The 13,703-nt window shown below is 54.0% G+C and overlaps 6 protein-coding genes across 6 annotated transcripts; 3 read left to right on the plus strand and 3 right to left on the minus strand.

The window, feature by feature from the left end:
• The first annotated feature begins 53 nt into the window (after nt 1-53).
• BU25DRAFT_28394 (TFP11-domain-containing protein) lies at nt 54-2,654 on the plus strand. Its single transcript, XM_033701889.1, has one exon. It carries the CDS (start codon nt 262-264, stop codon nt 2,365-2,367), a length of 2,106 nt encoding a protein of 701 aa, XP_033562816.1. The 5' UTR covers nt 54-261; the 3' UTR covers nt 2,368-2,654.
• A 902-nt stretch (nt 2,655-3,556) lies between these two features.
• BU25DRAFT_28392 (uncharacterized protein) lies at nt 3,557-5,722 on the plus strand. The gene has a single exon (XM_033701888.1). The coding sequence runs from the start codon at nt 3,777-3,779 to the stop codon at nt 5,265-5,267; it is 1,491 nt and encodes a 496-aa protein (XP_033562817.1). The 5' UTR covers nt 3,557-3,776; the 3' UTR covers nt 5,268-5,722.
• A 1,191-nt stretch (nt 5,723-6,913) lies between these two features.
• Nucleotides 6,914-8,502, minus strand: BU25DRAFT_409660 (uncharacterized protein). Its single transcript, XM_033706100.1, has 4 exons — nt 7,947-8,502; nt 7,767-7,889; nt 7,591-7,716; nt 6,914-7,539 (listed from the first exon to the last, which is right to left on the minus strand). The coding sequence occupies exons 1-4, from the start codon at nt 8,080-8,082 to the stop codon at nt 7,052-7,054; spliced, it is 873 nt and encodes a 290-aa protein (XP_033562818.1). The 5' UTR covers nt 8,083-8,502; the 3' UTR covers nt 6,914-7,051.
• Nucleotides 8,503-9,139: 637 nt separating this feature from the next.
• On the plus strand, nt 9,140-10,300 carry BU25DRAFT_490282 (uncharacterized protein; the record flags this gene model as incomplete). The annotated part of the gene is made up of 4 exons (XM_033711487.1): nt 9,140-9,525; nt 9,577-9,939; nt 10,000-10,219; nt 10,273-10,300. The coding sequence occupies exons 1-4, from the start codon at nt 9,267-9,269 to the stop codon at nt 10,298-10,300; spliced, it is 870 nt and encodes a 289-aa protein (XP_033562819.1). The 5' UTR covers nt 9,140-9,266.
• BU25DRAFT_28448 (uncharacterized protein) lies at nt 9,997-11,406 on the minus strand. The gene has a single exon (XM_033701890.1). The coding sequence runs from the start codon at nt 11,143-11,145 to the stop codon at nt 10,363-10,365; it is 783 nt and encodes a 260-aa protein (XP_033562820.1). The 5' UTR covers nt 11,146-11,406; the 3' UTR covers nt 9,997-10,362.
• Nucleotides 11,407-11,423: 17 nt separating this feature from the next.
• Nucleotides 11,424-13,663, minus strand: BU25DRAFT_447654 (Metallo-dependent phosphatase). Its single transcript, XM_033709549.1, has 3 exons — nt 13,316-13,663; nt 13,185-13,240; nt 11,424-13,134 (listed from the first exon to the last, which is right to left on the minus strand). The coding sequence occupies exons 1-3, from the start codon at nt 13,587-13,589 to the stop codon at nt 11,509-11,511; spliced, it is 1,956 nt and encodes a 651-aa protein (XP_033562821.1). The 5' UTR covers nt 13,590-13,663; the 3' UTR covers nt 11,424-11,508.
• Between the last annotated feature and the right edge of the window lie 40 nt (nt 13,664-13,703).

Consider the following 13,703-nt stretch of genomic DNA (forward strand, 5'->3'; position numbering starts at 1 on the left):
CTCCAGTCCAATAATAGCACCCGTCGCGGCAGCCATGGCCGCTGCTGCAGCTAACGGCCCCTTGGCAATGCGACGCGCTCCACTCCCGTGATTCTGTCCGCAAGCTTCAAGGCAACACCAGCTCCACCTCGACACAACACCCGCCAACGCCGCCAACACCATCGCCAACGCCAACGCCGCCAACACGCCCACCCAGCACGCCCGGCACGCCCAACACGCCCAACGCGCCCAACACCGCCAACACCGCCAACGGACCCCACAATGGACACCCCGCCGCCGCCAAAGCGCAAGCTCAACTTCCGCCAGGAGCCCAAAAAGAAGCCGAAGACAGGCGACGGCAGCGCCGCGCTCAAGACGGGCTTCGGCGCAAAGATGATGGCCAAGATGGGCTACAAGGGCACGGGTGGTCTGGGCAAGGAGGGCGAGGGCATCGCAGAGCCTATCCAGGTCGTCCTGCGTGGTAGCAAGGGCGGTGTGGGCATCGTGTCGGAGAAGAGCGAGCAGCAGAAGAGGGAGGAGCGCAGGAAGGCCGAAGCCAACGGCGAGGAGTACATCGACTCGGACGAGGAGGAGCGTCGCGCGAGGAAGAACAAGGCCAAGGCGGCGCGAGAGGCGCGCAGTGCTGCCCCGCGACCGAAGAAAACGCTGTTCGAGCTCGAGGCAGCGGGCATGCATGTCCCGCTCGCGCTGCAGTCCATCATCGACGCGACAACCGGCGCCTCCACCCCGACATCTGGCGTGTCTCTGCGCGGCAGCGACGTCGTGCCCTTCGAAAACTCCCTCCAAGCACGCGTACGCCGAGACTTGAACAGCTTCTCAGAAGCCTTCGAAGAGCTGCAGACAGAGTCAAAGGCCATAGCACCGCAGGAGTATGCGCTGGAGAAGGAGCTCGAAGCGCTGGAGCGACAGATGGACGAGATCACGGACGTCAGCGCCAGACTGCAGTCCATGCGGACTGGCACCTTCAAAGACGTTTGCGACGGGCTGAAGGACTTGCGCGCCGCGTACCCATCGAAGCCCTTGCATCGCGAATCGATCGCCGTCATCCACCCGCACTTCTCTCAGATGATCGTCTCGTGGGCGCCACTGGAGGACGCGCTCGAAGAGGCAGCCGCTGCTTTCTCAGAGTTGTCAAACGTCCTCCAGCCGCGCAGCAGGAGATTCGTCTCGGATGCCTACACACACCCGTCACACGCAGTGGTTGCACGCACACAGCCAGACGATGAGGCACCAATAAAGCGCGGCACGACATCTTCGTACGAGACTATGATGCTCAAGCTCTGGCTACCATCGGTCAGCTCAGCTGTGACGCAGTGGGATGTAAAGGATGCTCGTCCAATGGTGCATCTGATCGAAGCTTGGAGGCCAGTGCTGCCGCCGTTCGTGGCCAGAAGAGTGTTGGAACAGATTACACGAAAGCTCTCGACTTCCGTGCACGAATGGAACCCGCGGAAATTCAAGAGAAGCCCGCACACCTGGGTCGTGGAATGGCTGCCATACCTCGAGCCAGCTGACCTGGATCCCAAGGGCTCTGGCCTCGTGGCAGAGGTCAAGCGCAAGCTGCGCCACGCGCTGCAGTCCATCGACATCTCTCGTGGTCCCCTGTCCGGTATGGAACAGTGGAGGAAGGTTTTCGGCAAGGCGGAAATCGACCGCATGCTCACCAACCACCTTGTACCACGCTTCGCAAGCCACTTGCGGGACAACTTCGAAATCAACCCTGCAGAGCAGGATGTGGCACCGCTGGAGGCTGTCTTTGCTTGGAAGGGACTGTTGTCAGACCAGACTTTGGGAGAGCTCCTCAAGGCTCAATTCTTCCCAAAGTTCTTGGAGATTATCCATCAGTGGTTGTCCAGCGAAGGCGTGGTCTTCAACGAAGTACAAGAATGGATCAAGTGGTGGAGAGACACATTGGGAAACGACATCAATGCGCTGCCTTCGGTCTCATCATGCTGGGACGAAGCGTATACGCTGATCAACCAGGCGCTCGACCTTGGAGACGCAAGGCTGACAGATCTGCCTGCGCCACGCGTCGAAAGAACACGAGCGTCACCCGAAATGCCAGACCTGTCCAAGTCCGTCGATAAAGAGCCACCTCGACCGGCCGCACAGGTTGAAGAGGCCACCTTCAAGGACGTAGTCGAGGAGTTCTGCGGTGAGGAGAACCTGCTCATGATGCCACTGCGCGAAGCCCACGATGTCACCGGTCTGCCACTTTTCAGAATTACAGCCAGCGCGACAGGACGAGGAGGCGCAGTGGCCTACTTCAAAGGCGATGTCCTATGGGTGCAGAACAAGAAGAACAAAGCCTTATGGGAGCCTACCGGTCTAGACCAAGGCCTGATAGCCAAGGCCGAAGGGAAGTGAGCGCCCACGAGCTTCACGTACGTGCAGATGAAGAAGAGCAACCATGCGCTCAGTCCTGGCAGGGTAAGCTCCCATAGCCTTCACAGGGCAGATATGTTGCTTGCATTGGCTAATCCAGTATCAATGCGATACCCCCTTAGGTAGTCTTATGATCTTTATCATGGCATGAGCTCAAGCTCGGATAGAAGCATGCCCGCTCAGGGGACGCGCGGAAGTAATCAAAGCCACTTCTATACTTGTCACCAACTCGCTCCACCAACCCTTCCCATCAACACCTGAAACCATCTGTACATATACGATGCGCAGACGCTGACCAGTAGGCCGCTGCGCCGCGCAAGTTTCACATCGCGCCCGTTGTCGCCAACCGAGTTGGCCAATGTCTGTTGCAGTCACAAGTGAATGAGGAAGAAGCAATGAGGTCTGGCACGAGCATGGAGTGTTACACATATAGGCACGCCGCATGAACTCCAATCCCACGCCGCATGAACTCCAATCCCACGGAGAATATCTCGACCAGGAGTCGCGTCCCTTGGTCTAACCTCTTAAGCTCTTTGAACCATGTGCTGTCCAGACCATGGGTATTACAAACACCACAAACGTGCCTGTCTTGGAGATCGCAGCTGTCACACCGACCTTGAAATGCACACATGACTCTTGTATTCCCATTGGCTGCGCATCATCACGCTTTAACCTTCTAACCGCCCGCCTAAGCGAATCAGCTCCCTGTCACTTCCATCACTTCTTCACAATTTTCCAGGCTAGCGAATCGTGTTTCTTGATCTGCAGGGGTGCGCAGAACAGTCTGGGGTTGACAACATGGAAGAGGCTTTGTGCATACGGCCCGCCGCTGTGCCGCAGGTTTGCACGCTGCACGCATGATCTGCGAGGTGGTTGGGGATATTTTTGGAGTCGCACATCTCCGGACTCGGAAATCTACTCTCCCTTCGAAGAAGTTGACAGCAACCAGTAACGGAATAACTCTGTATTCGTCAATGAAGGCAAATTGCCAATCCATCAGCCTCACGACTCGGATCCCTCACCGCAGAGAGCCAGGCATACATACATCGAAGCGTGGATGCCGACTGTCCACTTGCACTAGCCCGATATGAGCGACCCCGCTCCAGCGCCTCCAAACGAGCAACCACTGGACGCCATCATGTCGCTCAAGAAACAACCTCTCCAATCAGGAGCCACATCACCCATGTCTTTCGATATCACACCTCAGTCGACCCAGGCATCTTGGCCAGCTGCTGTCCAAATATCACCATGTGTGCCTGCTGTCACGTCTCACACCTTTCCCTGGGTCCTCACTGCCGGATCCACCAGTGTTGGATCGGCAGTCTATGGATCGTCGAAGACGTGCTCGGAACATATTAATCTCCTCCCCTCCTACATCTGCGGGTTGAAAGATGATGCTGGGCAGAGCGTTGCCTCCGGCTCTGTTCTCGCTACTCCTTGCTGCTGCGCGTGCTGCCGCCTCGCCATCACCATACGACTTCAAGGACAATTACAACCACCCCGCACCGAGTCCTGAGGACGGCCCACCTGCATCGTTCCACGCTACAAGAGATAGGCAGCGGTTGCCGTACGAGATCTGCGGCCTTGTTGCTGGCTACGTTTTCACAGTATTGATTTGGGGCGTACTGCTCCTCACAGTTGGGAGAAAGATGAGACGGAAAGCATTGGATCCGCCACCTGGGCTGGAGTTTGAACAGGAGTTGAAACCCATAAGAGGAGCCATGGAGACACCGATTAGTCCGACTTCGATACGCTCGGCCACGAGCTGGATGAGGAAATTCAAGAGGGGCGAGTCGCTTTCTGGAAGCACTCCAGTCAGCCCGGTTGTTCAGAGTCCAATGTCGTTCGATCAGAAGGTGCTCGATGCTGACAGAGCGCGCGCTCAAGATGATATGGAGAGGCTGTATGCTGCTGTCATGGACCATGATGCAAAGAAGCACTCGCGGCAGGTCAGCCAGGCCACTGTTGAAGAGCCACTACCACCACCCGCAATTAGACATGAGAGGAGAAGGCCGTCAGCTATCAGCATCACTCACCGAGCACCGACCGACAGCAGCCCTACATCTCCCATTAAAGCCATCTACCCTCCCGACTACAACAACAACAACAACAACAACAACAACAACAACAACAACAACAACAACAACAACATGGCCGTACCTATCCCACACTCCCGCAACAGCAGCCTCCGTGCCGAATACCCACCTCCATCACCACGCTCCATCCTTTCAAAGCCCAGCCGTCTCTCAAGCGCCAGCAAACAAGACAAATCAGCCCGCTTCAATCTCAAGAACCTTCGCATCAGCGGTCCCATCCAAAGCTACGGCGGCGCAGCACCTGACGATGATGCCCGCACGCCATTATCACCACGCTTCTACCCCGATCCCGGTGCGCCACCTTCACCGCCGACCCAACCCACATCACCATCAACACCATACTCTCCCACGGAGCCAGCAGAGATCAAACGCGCACACAGCCTCAGGATTCCACTGCCCAACCCCGCACCCCAGCGCGGCCCCGGCCTGACCATCGCACCACCACCATCACCACTAAACATCAACGTATCGAGATCACCCACCATGACGCCAACTAAGCAACTGCCCTTCCGCTCCTACCAGAACGATGCACCCCTCAAGTCCCCCGGTATCCAGACCACAGTGCTTGACCGCCGCCCCGAGAAACTCTCTCTGCAGACACCACGAACCGGTGTGCCCTTTACGCCATATAGTCCGTACATGCCATTCACACCCATCACACCTGTGACGCCGCATCTAGTGACGAAGCGCGAGAGGAGGGTGAAGAAGAAAGAGGGGAGTGAGAGGTTGGGACGGCTGGACGAAATGGTGCAGAGTCCCAAGGAGATTTTTGGGGATGCTTACTAGCTTGCGTGAGGGGGAGGTCTGGCGGAGGAGACGAAGGGATGTCTGTAAATATGGGAGGCTATTTTGCATCTTTTGCGCTTAACTATCACGACTTATGACGACATCGAGTATGTACATCACTTATCTGAGCAATGATACCGCGGGCTATGGCTTGCTTTATTTTTATCATAACCGAAGACCCCGGGGGATATGGTGCACAGTGTCAAGTGTGAACCGTCCGGCTTTCTCGTCTGAAGTGCTTCCTGTGAAGAGGACTGATCGCTTCGCAAACGATGTAGAGACAGCGCAGAGGAAAAGACCAGTGACGCCCAGACGCCGGCCCAAATCTAACCACCAGTCCTCGCCTTCTTCTTTGATCCTAGTCGCTAAACACCATTACCCGCCTTTCTCTTCTGCACACCCGTGACCTTGGCGTCCTTCCTGCACGTCTGTCCTTCCCTCAGCTTGTCGTCAATCTCGATGACCTGCTTCTCAGCCACCGACGCGCCTTCCGCTCAACTCGCAGGTCCGCCTTGCGGGCCTTCACCTCAGCATCCGCCTTATCAGCTCGTCGGATGGACCTCGAGGTGCAGAGCGCGGGGCAGTCGTTGGGCGTTTCTGTTTTGGGGTAGCACTGCGTTGTGGGTGTTTGGGTTTTTTGTTCTGCGAGTCTGCAGACGGCCGTGGAGTCGAGGATTCTCTTGCTCGGGGGGTTTCGGCCTCTTCGGCAGCAGCGTTGCGTTCGTCTTTGGTTTTGCCCACTGTTCACGTCTGGAGAAAGTTCTTCTTGACAGTGTCCATGACGTGGTTGCTGTGCCCGGTCCCGGTGGCATGAGGACGCATGTCATCTGGCCATAGGATTCAGACGGCTGGCCATAGGCTAATCTAATATGGGCTTTTTATTTTGTAGCGCTTCAGCCTCAGTGGCCGTATGGAGCTGCTTCTCGTCCGGCATTCGGATGACGTTCTCTCAAAAGGCTGTCGTCGAAGCCTTAGGCTGTGGCGATATTGTAGTGCCTGCCGGTCCTGCGATCGGGACATCCTTTTGAGCCTCAGCACGGATTCAGAAGTACACGTCTTCGCCCGGCAAGATCGCTTTCTCTCTCTTGACGCCCTCTCGGTCGTAGGCAAATGGGAACATGTAGAAGCGCTGATTCATACGAATTGGTCTGAATCCATCAATCTTCTCACCACGACGTCTTTGTTTGGTAACTTCTTTCCATGTGTATGGGCCAACTCTGGGTCGTATGCAACTCCGCGTGGCTGCCCATGCTGCTTGAGATGCTGTCAGCCGAGCCTGTGCGTTGGTACGCGCGGGTATGCGTGGTATGCGTGGCCAGGTCCGAGGATCGTGGGCGTTGTAAGCGGGATCATCGAAGTTGATGTTGGAGTGCAAGGTAGTGAGAGATCAAGACTATGCACTGTCGAAAGTTGGGCGCTTGGACATGTGGACTGAAGGACGTGATACTATCGTTGAAGTTGGGAACATGTTGGACTTGATCTGAGGGTTGATGTGGAGTGATGGTCTAGTCATCCAACAGATACGTATTTGTACAGCCTCATGGCTCATCCCAGCGATCTTACTTCTCAGAATATCTACCTTTACCTCGCCTGCCTCTGTATATCACCATAGTGAGCGAAGGTGCAGGAACAGATTATACTTCGTGTGGACAAGAACGCCACCCCAATATGGGGAAGGAATGTATCGTAGTTCGTCTAAAAGCATAATCATAACAACATAAGGATTGTAAATCCGTACTCGTACTGGCCGGTGTGCCCTCTGTCCCCTCTCGCTCTAGTCCACTTCACTCCTGAGCCTCAACCTCAGCCTCCCTTTTAGCACCGTACTTGCCATAGTTCGCATACTTTCCGTACCCACCCTTAGGAGGAGGGTATGATCCGTAGTTGGCATACTTGCCGTAGTCGCCAGCGGGAGCAGCTTCAGCCTCAGGCTCGGCCTCCCTCTTATCCTTGGCGCCGTACTTTCCATAGTTGGCATATTTGCCGTACCCGCCCTCAGGAGGTGGGTAAGAGCTGTAGTCGGCGTATTTGCCGTAGCCATCAGGGCTGGCCTCAGCCTCAGGTTCAGCTTCACGCTTGTCCTTTCCGCCGTATTTGCCATAGTCGGCGTATTTACCGTAGCCACCCTCTGGTGGAGGGTAGCTGCCATAGTTGGCGTACTTGCCGTAGCCATCAGGGCTGGCCTCAGGCTCTGCCTCGCGCTTGTCCTTTGCGCCATATTTCCCGTAGTTGGCGTACTTTCCATAACCGCCCTTTGGTGGTGGGTAGTCACCTATGATATCTTAGTCTTTCAGTCAAAGCAACTGGGAATATGAACACATACCGTATGAAGCGTACTTGCCATAGCCGTCTGGGTTGGCCTCAGGTTCCGCTTCACGTTTGTCTTTTCCACCGTACTTGCCATAGTCGGCGTACTTGCCGTAGCCGCCCTTTGGTGGGGGGTATGAGCCTGCATGGGGTCAGCTTCGTGCAGTGAGATATCATTGATGTTGAGCATACCGTAGTTGGCGTACTTGCCATAACCATCAGGATTGGCCTCGGGCTCAGCGTCGCGCTTGTAAGCTCCGTACTTGCCGTAGCTGGCATACTTTCCATAGCCATCCTTGGGCGGTGGGTATGTGCCTATGTTAGGTCAGTTTGTGTGAATGAAGTGAGGCAGAGATCTTGAGAGAAACGTACCGTATGATGCGTACTTGCCGTAGCCCTTGTCAGCAGGTGCGGCCTCGGGGGCGGCATCTGGAGCGGCATCTGGGGAAGCGGCGGGGGCAGCAGTGACCGCGGCCGCAAGGGCGAGAAGGGCGTAGGCGTACTTCATGTTGAAAAATGTAGATGTTTTGTGCCTGAGAACGATGGTCTGAGGTTGTTACTGATGCTTGAACCACTGGAGTTGTGGCTTGAAGGCTTTCACTGTGAAGCGGGGTGAAGTTCATATACGAGTTTTGAGGTTGTATATCCAGGCCGCAATCATCTCAGCTTATCCATATTCATGCGGTCTTAGACGGTCAGACCGAGCGTCCAAGCTATCTTTCGCCAACTCTGTCGTGCTCATCAATGAAATCAGCGTCGTGCAGAGCTAAGGATAGAATTATCGATTGCGGGACAGTAGTGCTCGTATGGCTTGCGCATACCGTCACGACGTTGATGCTCTGCCTGATGGGGCCATCTTATCCGTTGATCCAGACATATGTTGCCATATGTTGCATTGTAAGGTCGTGAAAGACGTGCTGGTAGTCTGAAAATAGTCTGAGCTAACCATTGTCGGTAGCTGTATAGCGTAGATCGTGCTCGTATGGTTTTTACGGGGTCCCCGCCTGGCAATGCCGGATTCAGGATTCGTCTATACTCCGGTGAGGTCTTAATCACTGCACGGACGATGAGTGGTTAGAACGTATCACGTGGGCGGGCGTCAGCTCTCGTGTATGCTGCCACATGGTGTCTGGATGCAGGTGGTATGCAGGGTAACACAAAGAAGCGATTCCGAGGCTATGGTGGCGAATGTCGTGATGTTATTACGAACTTCGTGCGATTGCGCAACGCAGGAGAAGTAATATTGTTGGATGTGATTCTGATGCATGTGAGAACCCTTGAGGCCGAGCATTCTTGACGTAGTCTTACGGTGGAGTCGTGCAACAGGCGAGCAATGTCAGAAACGTTTGCGGACCAAGCATCGTGGATCTGAGCGAGGTATCGGCTAGAATGAGCCGTAGCGCCACAAGCGTGCGCTATTTGCGAGGCGTGATCTTCATTCAGCTCGGTTTTGAAGGCTAGCTACTGGTCTTGTTGTCAGCTTTGGCGGGGTAGCTCTGGAACACGGCTATGGTGTGTAGCTTCAGGCTTACCTGTCTTAGTGATATCTTCGACGTTACGTGCAGCCCCAAAATAAATCAAATGTTGATGCAAAAGTCGTACCGTTGCTCTTCAGTACCTCCATGGGCTCTGTCGTCATTCTTCTCCCAAGTCTTCTCTTTCTTGCAATTTGTCTTCGTTTGAATCATCAACATGTTTGGCATTAAGACACAGAAGCGGACAGAATCGTACAGTGCGGTGAAGACTGAGGATAGCGAAGGCTTGCTGGCGAATAGCGAGACCTCATCGCTTGATGGACACCCCACAAAGATCCCCTGTCGACGCCAACCATGGATTGCCACAAGTATCATGATCTTTTGCACGGCAGTGCTCTCTGCGCTGTTCGGTGCCTGGGCCGGACGGAATGGACTGGATGCTGATGCTTTCAGCATACAGCACATATCCGAGTACTGTATGTTCGAGCCACAAACGTCCATGCTGGTAGACACTGACGATGTTCCAGCTCCCATTATCAAAGAAGCGAACATGAACTTCGAACGAGTACGCTTCAATGGATCCTTCCTCAAGATCAATGCTTTTAGACAGGATGCCGGACCAGAAGTCGATGCAGCCTGGAAATCGTTGGGCGCTGACTTCAGCGCCGTCCGCATACCAGCTTCAGAAGCTGCGCAGTCTAACATCAAGGCCGACCAGGTGAAGATAAAGGAGAAGTACGGTGGTGGTTTCCCTGCGAATGTGGAGGGCCTGCACCACCTGCACTGCTTGAACCTGCTTCGCAAGTCATTACCCTGGAACATCGAATACTACAAGGCAATGAAGATGGGACCGTTTGCGAACGACGACCATGTTCTCAAAGCGCACGTCAGTAAGTTGCAACCTGCTATCTTCCGCTTGTGAATCTAGAAGCTTACCGAGCATTCAACAGCACACTGCCTCGACATCATCCGCCAGGAATTGATGTGCAACATCGATATCGGTGTGTTGGGTCAAGTCTGGTACCAGCCACCCAACTCAGACATCGAGCCGTTCGTAGACTTCAACACCGTACACACGTGCCGGAACTTCGAGGTCGTCCGCGACTGGGCTGAGAAGCACCAGCTGCCGACTGAGACTCCAGATGACTTCCTGGAAGGACCGAAAGAAGGGTAGGATTTATTCATCTGTCTACAGATTAGTCCGGTCACTAACACTTCTCCAGAGATAGGATATACCTCGAGGTGCCGTAGCCTCGAATCTTCAACACCAATGTGGCGTTCATAGACTGTGATGTAATACAAAATTTGCGTGGTCAGAAGTAGAAGTCAATATACCTCTGCGGCACGTCCTCCTTCCACCACCCCCTCTCCAACTCACCCCATACCTCCCAAACACTCTTCTCCAGCAATTCAAGGCCAGTGCCCTTCCGCGTGGCGAAGTCGAGATCGAGGTTGCGTTCGCCGTGCACATACACCTCTCCCCTCGCTTTGGCTCTGATACGCATATCAAGCCTGTACTGCGTGACGATGCGTCGTGCAGCCAAAACGAAACGTTCCTTTTCTTGGCTGGTGCGCATATCTTTAGGGTCAATGACCATGGTGATGTGCTCGATGTTGGGAAAGTCGCGCAGGCAGTTCGACAAAGCGCCATCCGTGAACGCAACGCGGACGATCTGCGTAATCGCAATCTTCTTCAAAGATGTTGCATCACACCCGACTGCTTCAAGGAAATGCGCCAAGAGTCCGCAGTCAGGCGAGTCATCATAGTGTTTGCTGATCCCGTGTTCAATGTCGATGAATAGGATGTCTGTATCGAGACGGAAAAAGAACTGTGAGAGATTCCAATTGAGCGGTGACGGCAAATAGATCAAGTGATCAGCGCGTAGTGCTTGGAACTGAACCTCAGCCCGCGACTCCCGGCAGACGTTAAGTACAGTAGGGTGTGGGGTTGGCGAAAAGCGTGGGCAAAAAACTTTCTCTGTGTGACGTTCACAGTGGGATCTGGTGCGCAGCGTCACAAGCCGAGGTGGTTCGTTGAAGTAGGCGAGCGACCAGATTTGCAGGCGGAGCTCGTTTGGGAGGCTGAAGAGCGACATGGGGAAGGTAGTTTGTGGAGAGATGGCTTGGGTTGTGGGGCGATCACTGCATTGAGTGTACTTGCCTGAAGCGGCAACTTTTAGAAAGTATGGAAAGTAGGATGGTTGTATCCGCCCTCCTGCATCACGTCACAGATTGACGATCCGAACCAAAGTATTGACGCGTGCACGTGATTGCGCGTTTCGTGAGCCCGGAGGATGTCTTGAGCTCTGTTACTTAGTTCTATCACTACTCTCTGTTAGAAGTATGAAGTGAACAGCATTGAGTGTGTGATGGACTATGGAGCCGGTAGAAGTACTATATATAAGAGATGGCTGGAGGTCACCTGACCCAGCAATATCTCGGCTTCTAACACTCTCTACCTATGCTTTCGCAGGCGTGATGTCGTTGATCCTGCCCTCCAGCCTGGGCGCAATTGCCTTTGTCCAGTTGACCTGGGTCTCTTCCTGGCCTAGCTCGTCGCAGAGCTTTGTCGAACCTTGCAGCTTCGCCAACCTCGTCCATTTACGCAGCGATTTCCTAAGAAGAACCAACTCCTGCTGATTGAATGTGATCGGCCTACTCCCATCATACTCCGCGCCGTCGTCTTCGTCCTCATCGGCATCAGGATCCTCCGACTCGCTCCCGGATACTGCCTCCTGAGCTTGCTTTGCAACTCGATCGAGGCTTGAGAACTGTGGCTTCTTCTTGTCTACTGGTGATGTCGGCGACGGCTCGAGAAACCCGTGCTTGTGGTTCTTCTGGAGATTCGTTTGGATGTTAAGGAACCTCTTGTCCATCGACTTGCCCCAGCGCTTCCACTTGCCGAGCACCTTCAGTGACATGAAGTACTGTCGCAGAATTGTCGAGATGAGCACACCGTTCTCCTCGCTGACTATCTCCACAGCAGTACCTCCCTCCTCTTCGATGAGGAGTGATGTGTAGCCGTCTTTTCCGCGTCCCATATAGCCACGTGTAGCAAGCACATAAATGCGCTCGTTGTCTACCGGGTCTTCGGCGATCGTCACGTTTGACACTCTCGACATCGGTGGCTTGGAATAGTCGGCGTCGAACGTTATGTTCGAAACTTGCGGGAACCTTCCTTCCAACGCAGGATAATTGCTGACACCGTTCTCCAAGGCTTCAACAATCTGCTTTCCAGTGACCTTGAGGACGACTACAGGGTCTTCAAATGGGAAACAGTTGACCAGGTCGCGTAGCTTGAGGACGCCAGGAGGATACACTTGGTCGCCTCGAATCGTGCCAGCAGCCATAATGCAGCACTCCGCCGAGTAGTAATAGCGCATTAGATCACAAACAAAGTTGCCGATATTGGACTCCTTTGTTCGCACTGTTGTGAAGCGAGCGTCAAGTGGTGCAGCCGTGTAGCCAACAGGCTTGTCCAGTCGCTTCTTGATATCACGTGTCTGCTCATCAACCAACTTCAGCGCTTCAGCATCTTGTTTGATGCTGCTCACGACATCGCGTCGTAGGATCTTCATATCCCAGCCTTTACCGTCGGTCTTGCGCCATAGATTGATGTGTGAAAGCTGCTTAAAATCCGTACCTGACCGTAGTACGTGGGTACCGTTGATGAGACTGTATGAGTAGTAGTGGTCATGGCCACCCAAAATGAGATCAATGTACTCGCTTCCGCAGTTTTCGGCGAGCTTGTTGTCGTTTGGCTCTCGTTGATGAGCAACGCACACGATGACCTCCGCACCCTGCTTCTTCAAGTCTGGTATCAGCTCCTTCGCAGTTGCTGATGCGCTCTTGTAAATGATGTCTGGAGGTAGAGCATTAATTGTGTCGAGCCACTCTCGCTCTGCTAACCCAATGACGCCAACTTTGATGCCATTGGAGGATGTGAGCATGACAGTCTTCTTCGCGTTACCGAGAGACACGTTCTCGCCAAGAGCTGGGTCGAGAACATTTGCAAGAAGCCATGGGAATTTGCACTTTGAAGTCAAGTAACGGTACTGCTTCACGCCAAAGTCGAGGTCGTGGTTCTGTGGAGACTGTCAGCTACTGAAGCCTCGACAGATTTCATGCAACCTACTCCCACGCAGGATACATCGGTGCCTATGGTGTTCAGCACAGGTACCATGTGGCTGCCTGTTTTATAGTCAGTCGAGTTCAAAAATACACGTGGCATTCGTGAGATCTGCAATCTTCCATGCTTGAACTTACCTTTTGTGATACTGCTCTCAATACTTGGATTGAACGCGTCGCCAGAGAAGAACGTCAAAGCTTTTGGTTGCCCTTCAAACTGTGCATCATTCTTGTAGTAGTTGATCAAGGTCTGAAAGCGAGGGTAGCCACCGACTGGCTCTTGGCTTCCAGCTTCGATGTGGTAGACATCATTGTAGTGGAGGAACCGGAGATCTGGCGGGGAGTTTGGCGCCCCACCTTGTGGCTCTGCAATGAGCTGTTCTTCAGCGCTAGGTACGTTTCTGGGCGCCATTGCGAGTTTGAAGGAGCGTGGGAGTGTTCGAGGGATGATTTAGCAAAAAATACGCTCAAGACACTTGTATCATGAGCTTAGGGTGGCGGTGAGTGTGATAGCTACGCAGGGTCC

The sequence above is a fragment of the Macroventuria anomochaeta genome (genome assembly GCF_010093625.1).
Source record: "Macroventuria anomochaeta strain CBS 525.71 unplaced genomic scaffold BU25scaffold_12, whole genome shotgun sequence".
NCBI classification, from domain to species: domain Eukaryota; kingdom Fungi; phylum Ascomycota; class Dothideomycetes; order Pleosporales; family Didymellaceae; genus Macroventuria; species Macroventuria anomochaeta.

Coding starts and splice junctions, on each gene's coding strand:
- BU25DRAFT_28394 (XM_033701889.1), top strand. CDS start 262: ATGGACACCCCGCCGCCGCCAAAGCGCAAGCTCAACTTCCGCCAGGAG.
- BU25DRAFT_28392 (XM_033701888.1), top strand. CDS start 3,777: ATGATGCTGGGCAGAGCGTTGCCTCCGGCTCTGTTCTCGCTACTCCTT.
- BU25DRAFT_409660 (XM_033706100.1), bottom strand. CDS start 8,082: ATGAAGTACGCCTACGCCCTTCTCGCCCTTGCGGCCGCGGTCACTGCT. Junction 7,890..7,946: donor CGGCAAGTACGCATCATACG/GTACGTTTCTCT, acceptor GACCTAACATAG/GCACATACCCACCGCCCAAG. Junction 7,717..7,766: donor TGGCAAGTACGCCAACTACG/GTATGCTCAACA, acceptor GACCCCATGCAG/GCTCATACCCCCCACCAAAG.
- BU25DRAFT_28448 (XM_033701890.1), bottom strand. CDS start 11,145: ATGTCGCTCTTCAGCCTCCCAAACGAGCTCCGCCTGCAAATCTGGTCG.
- BU25DRAFT_447654 (XM_033709549.1), bottom strand. CDS start 13,589: ATGGCGCCCAGAAACGTACCTAGCGCTGAAGAACAGCTCATTGCAGAG. Junction 13,241..13,315: donor TGAGAGCAGTATCACAAAAG/GTAAGTTCAAGC, acceptor ACTATAAAACAG/GCAGCCACATGGTACCTGTG. Junction 13,135..13,184: donor CCGATGTATCCTGCGTGGGA/GTAGGTTGCATG, acceptor CAGTCTCCACAG/AACCACGACCTCGACTTTGG.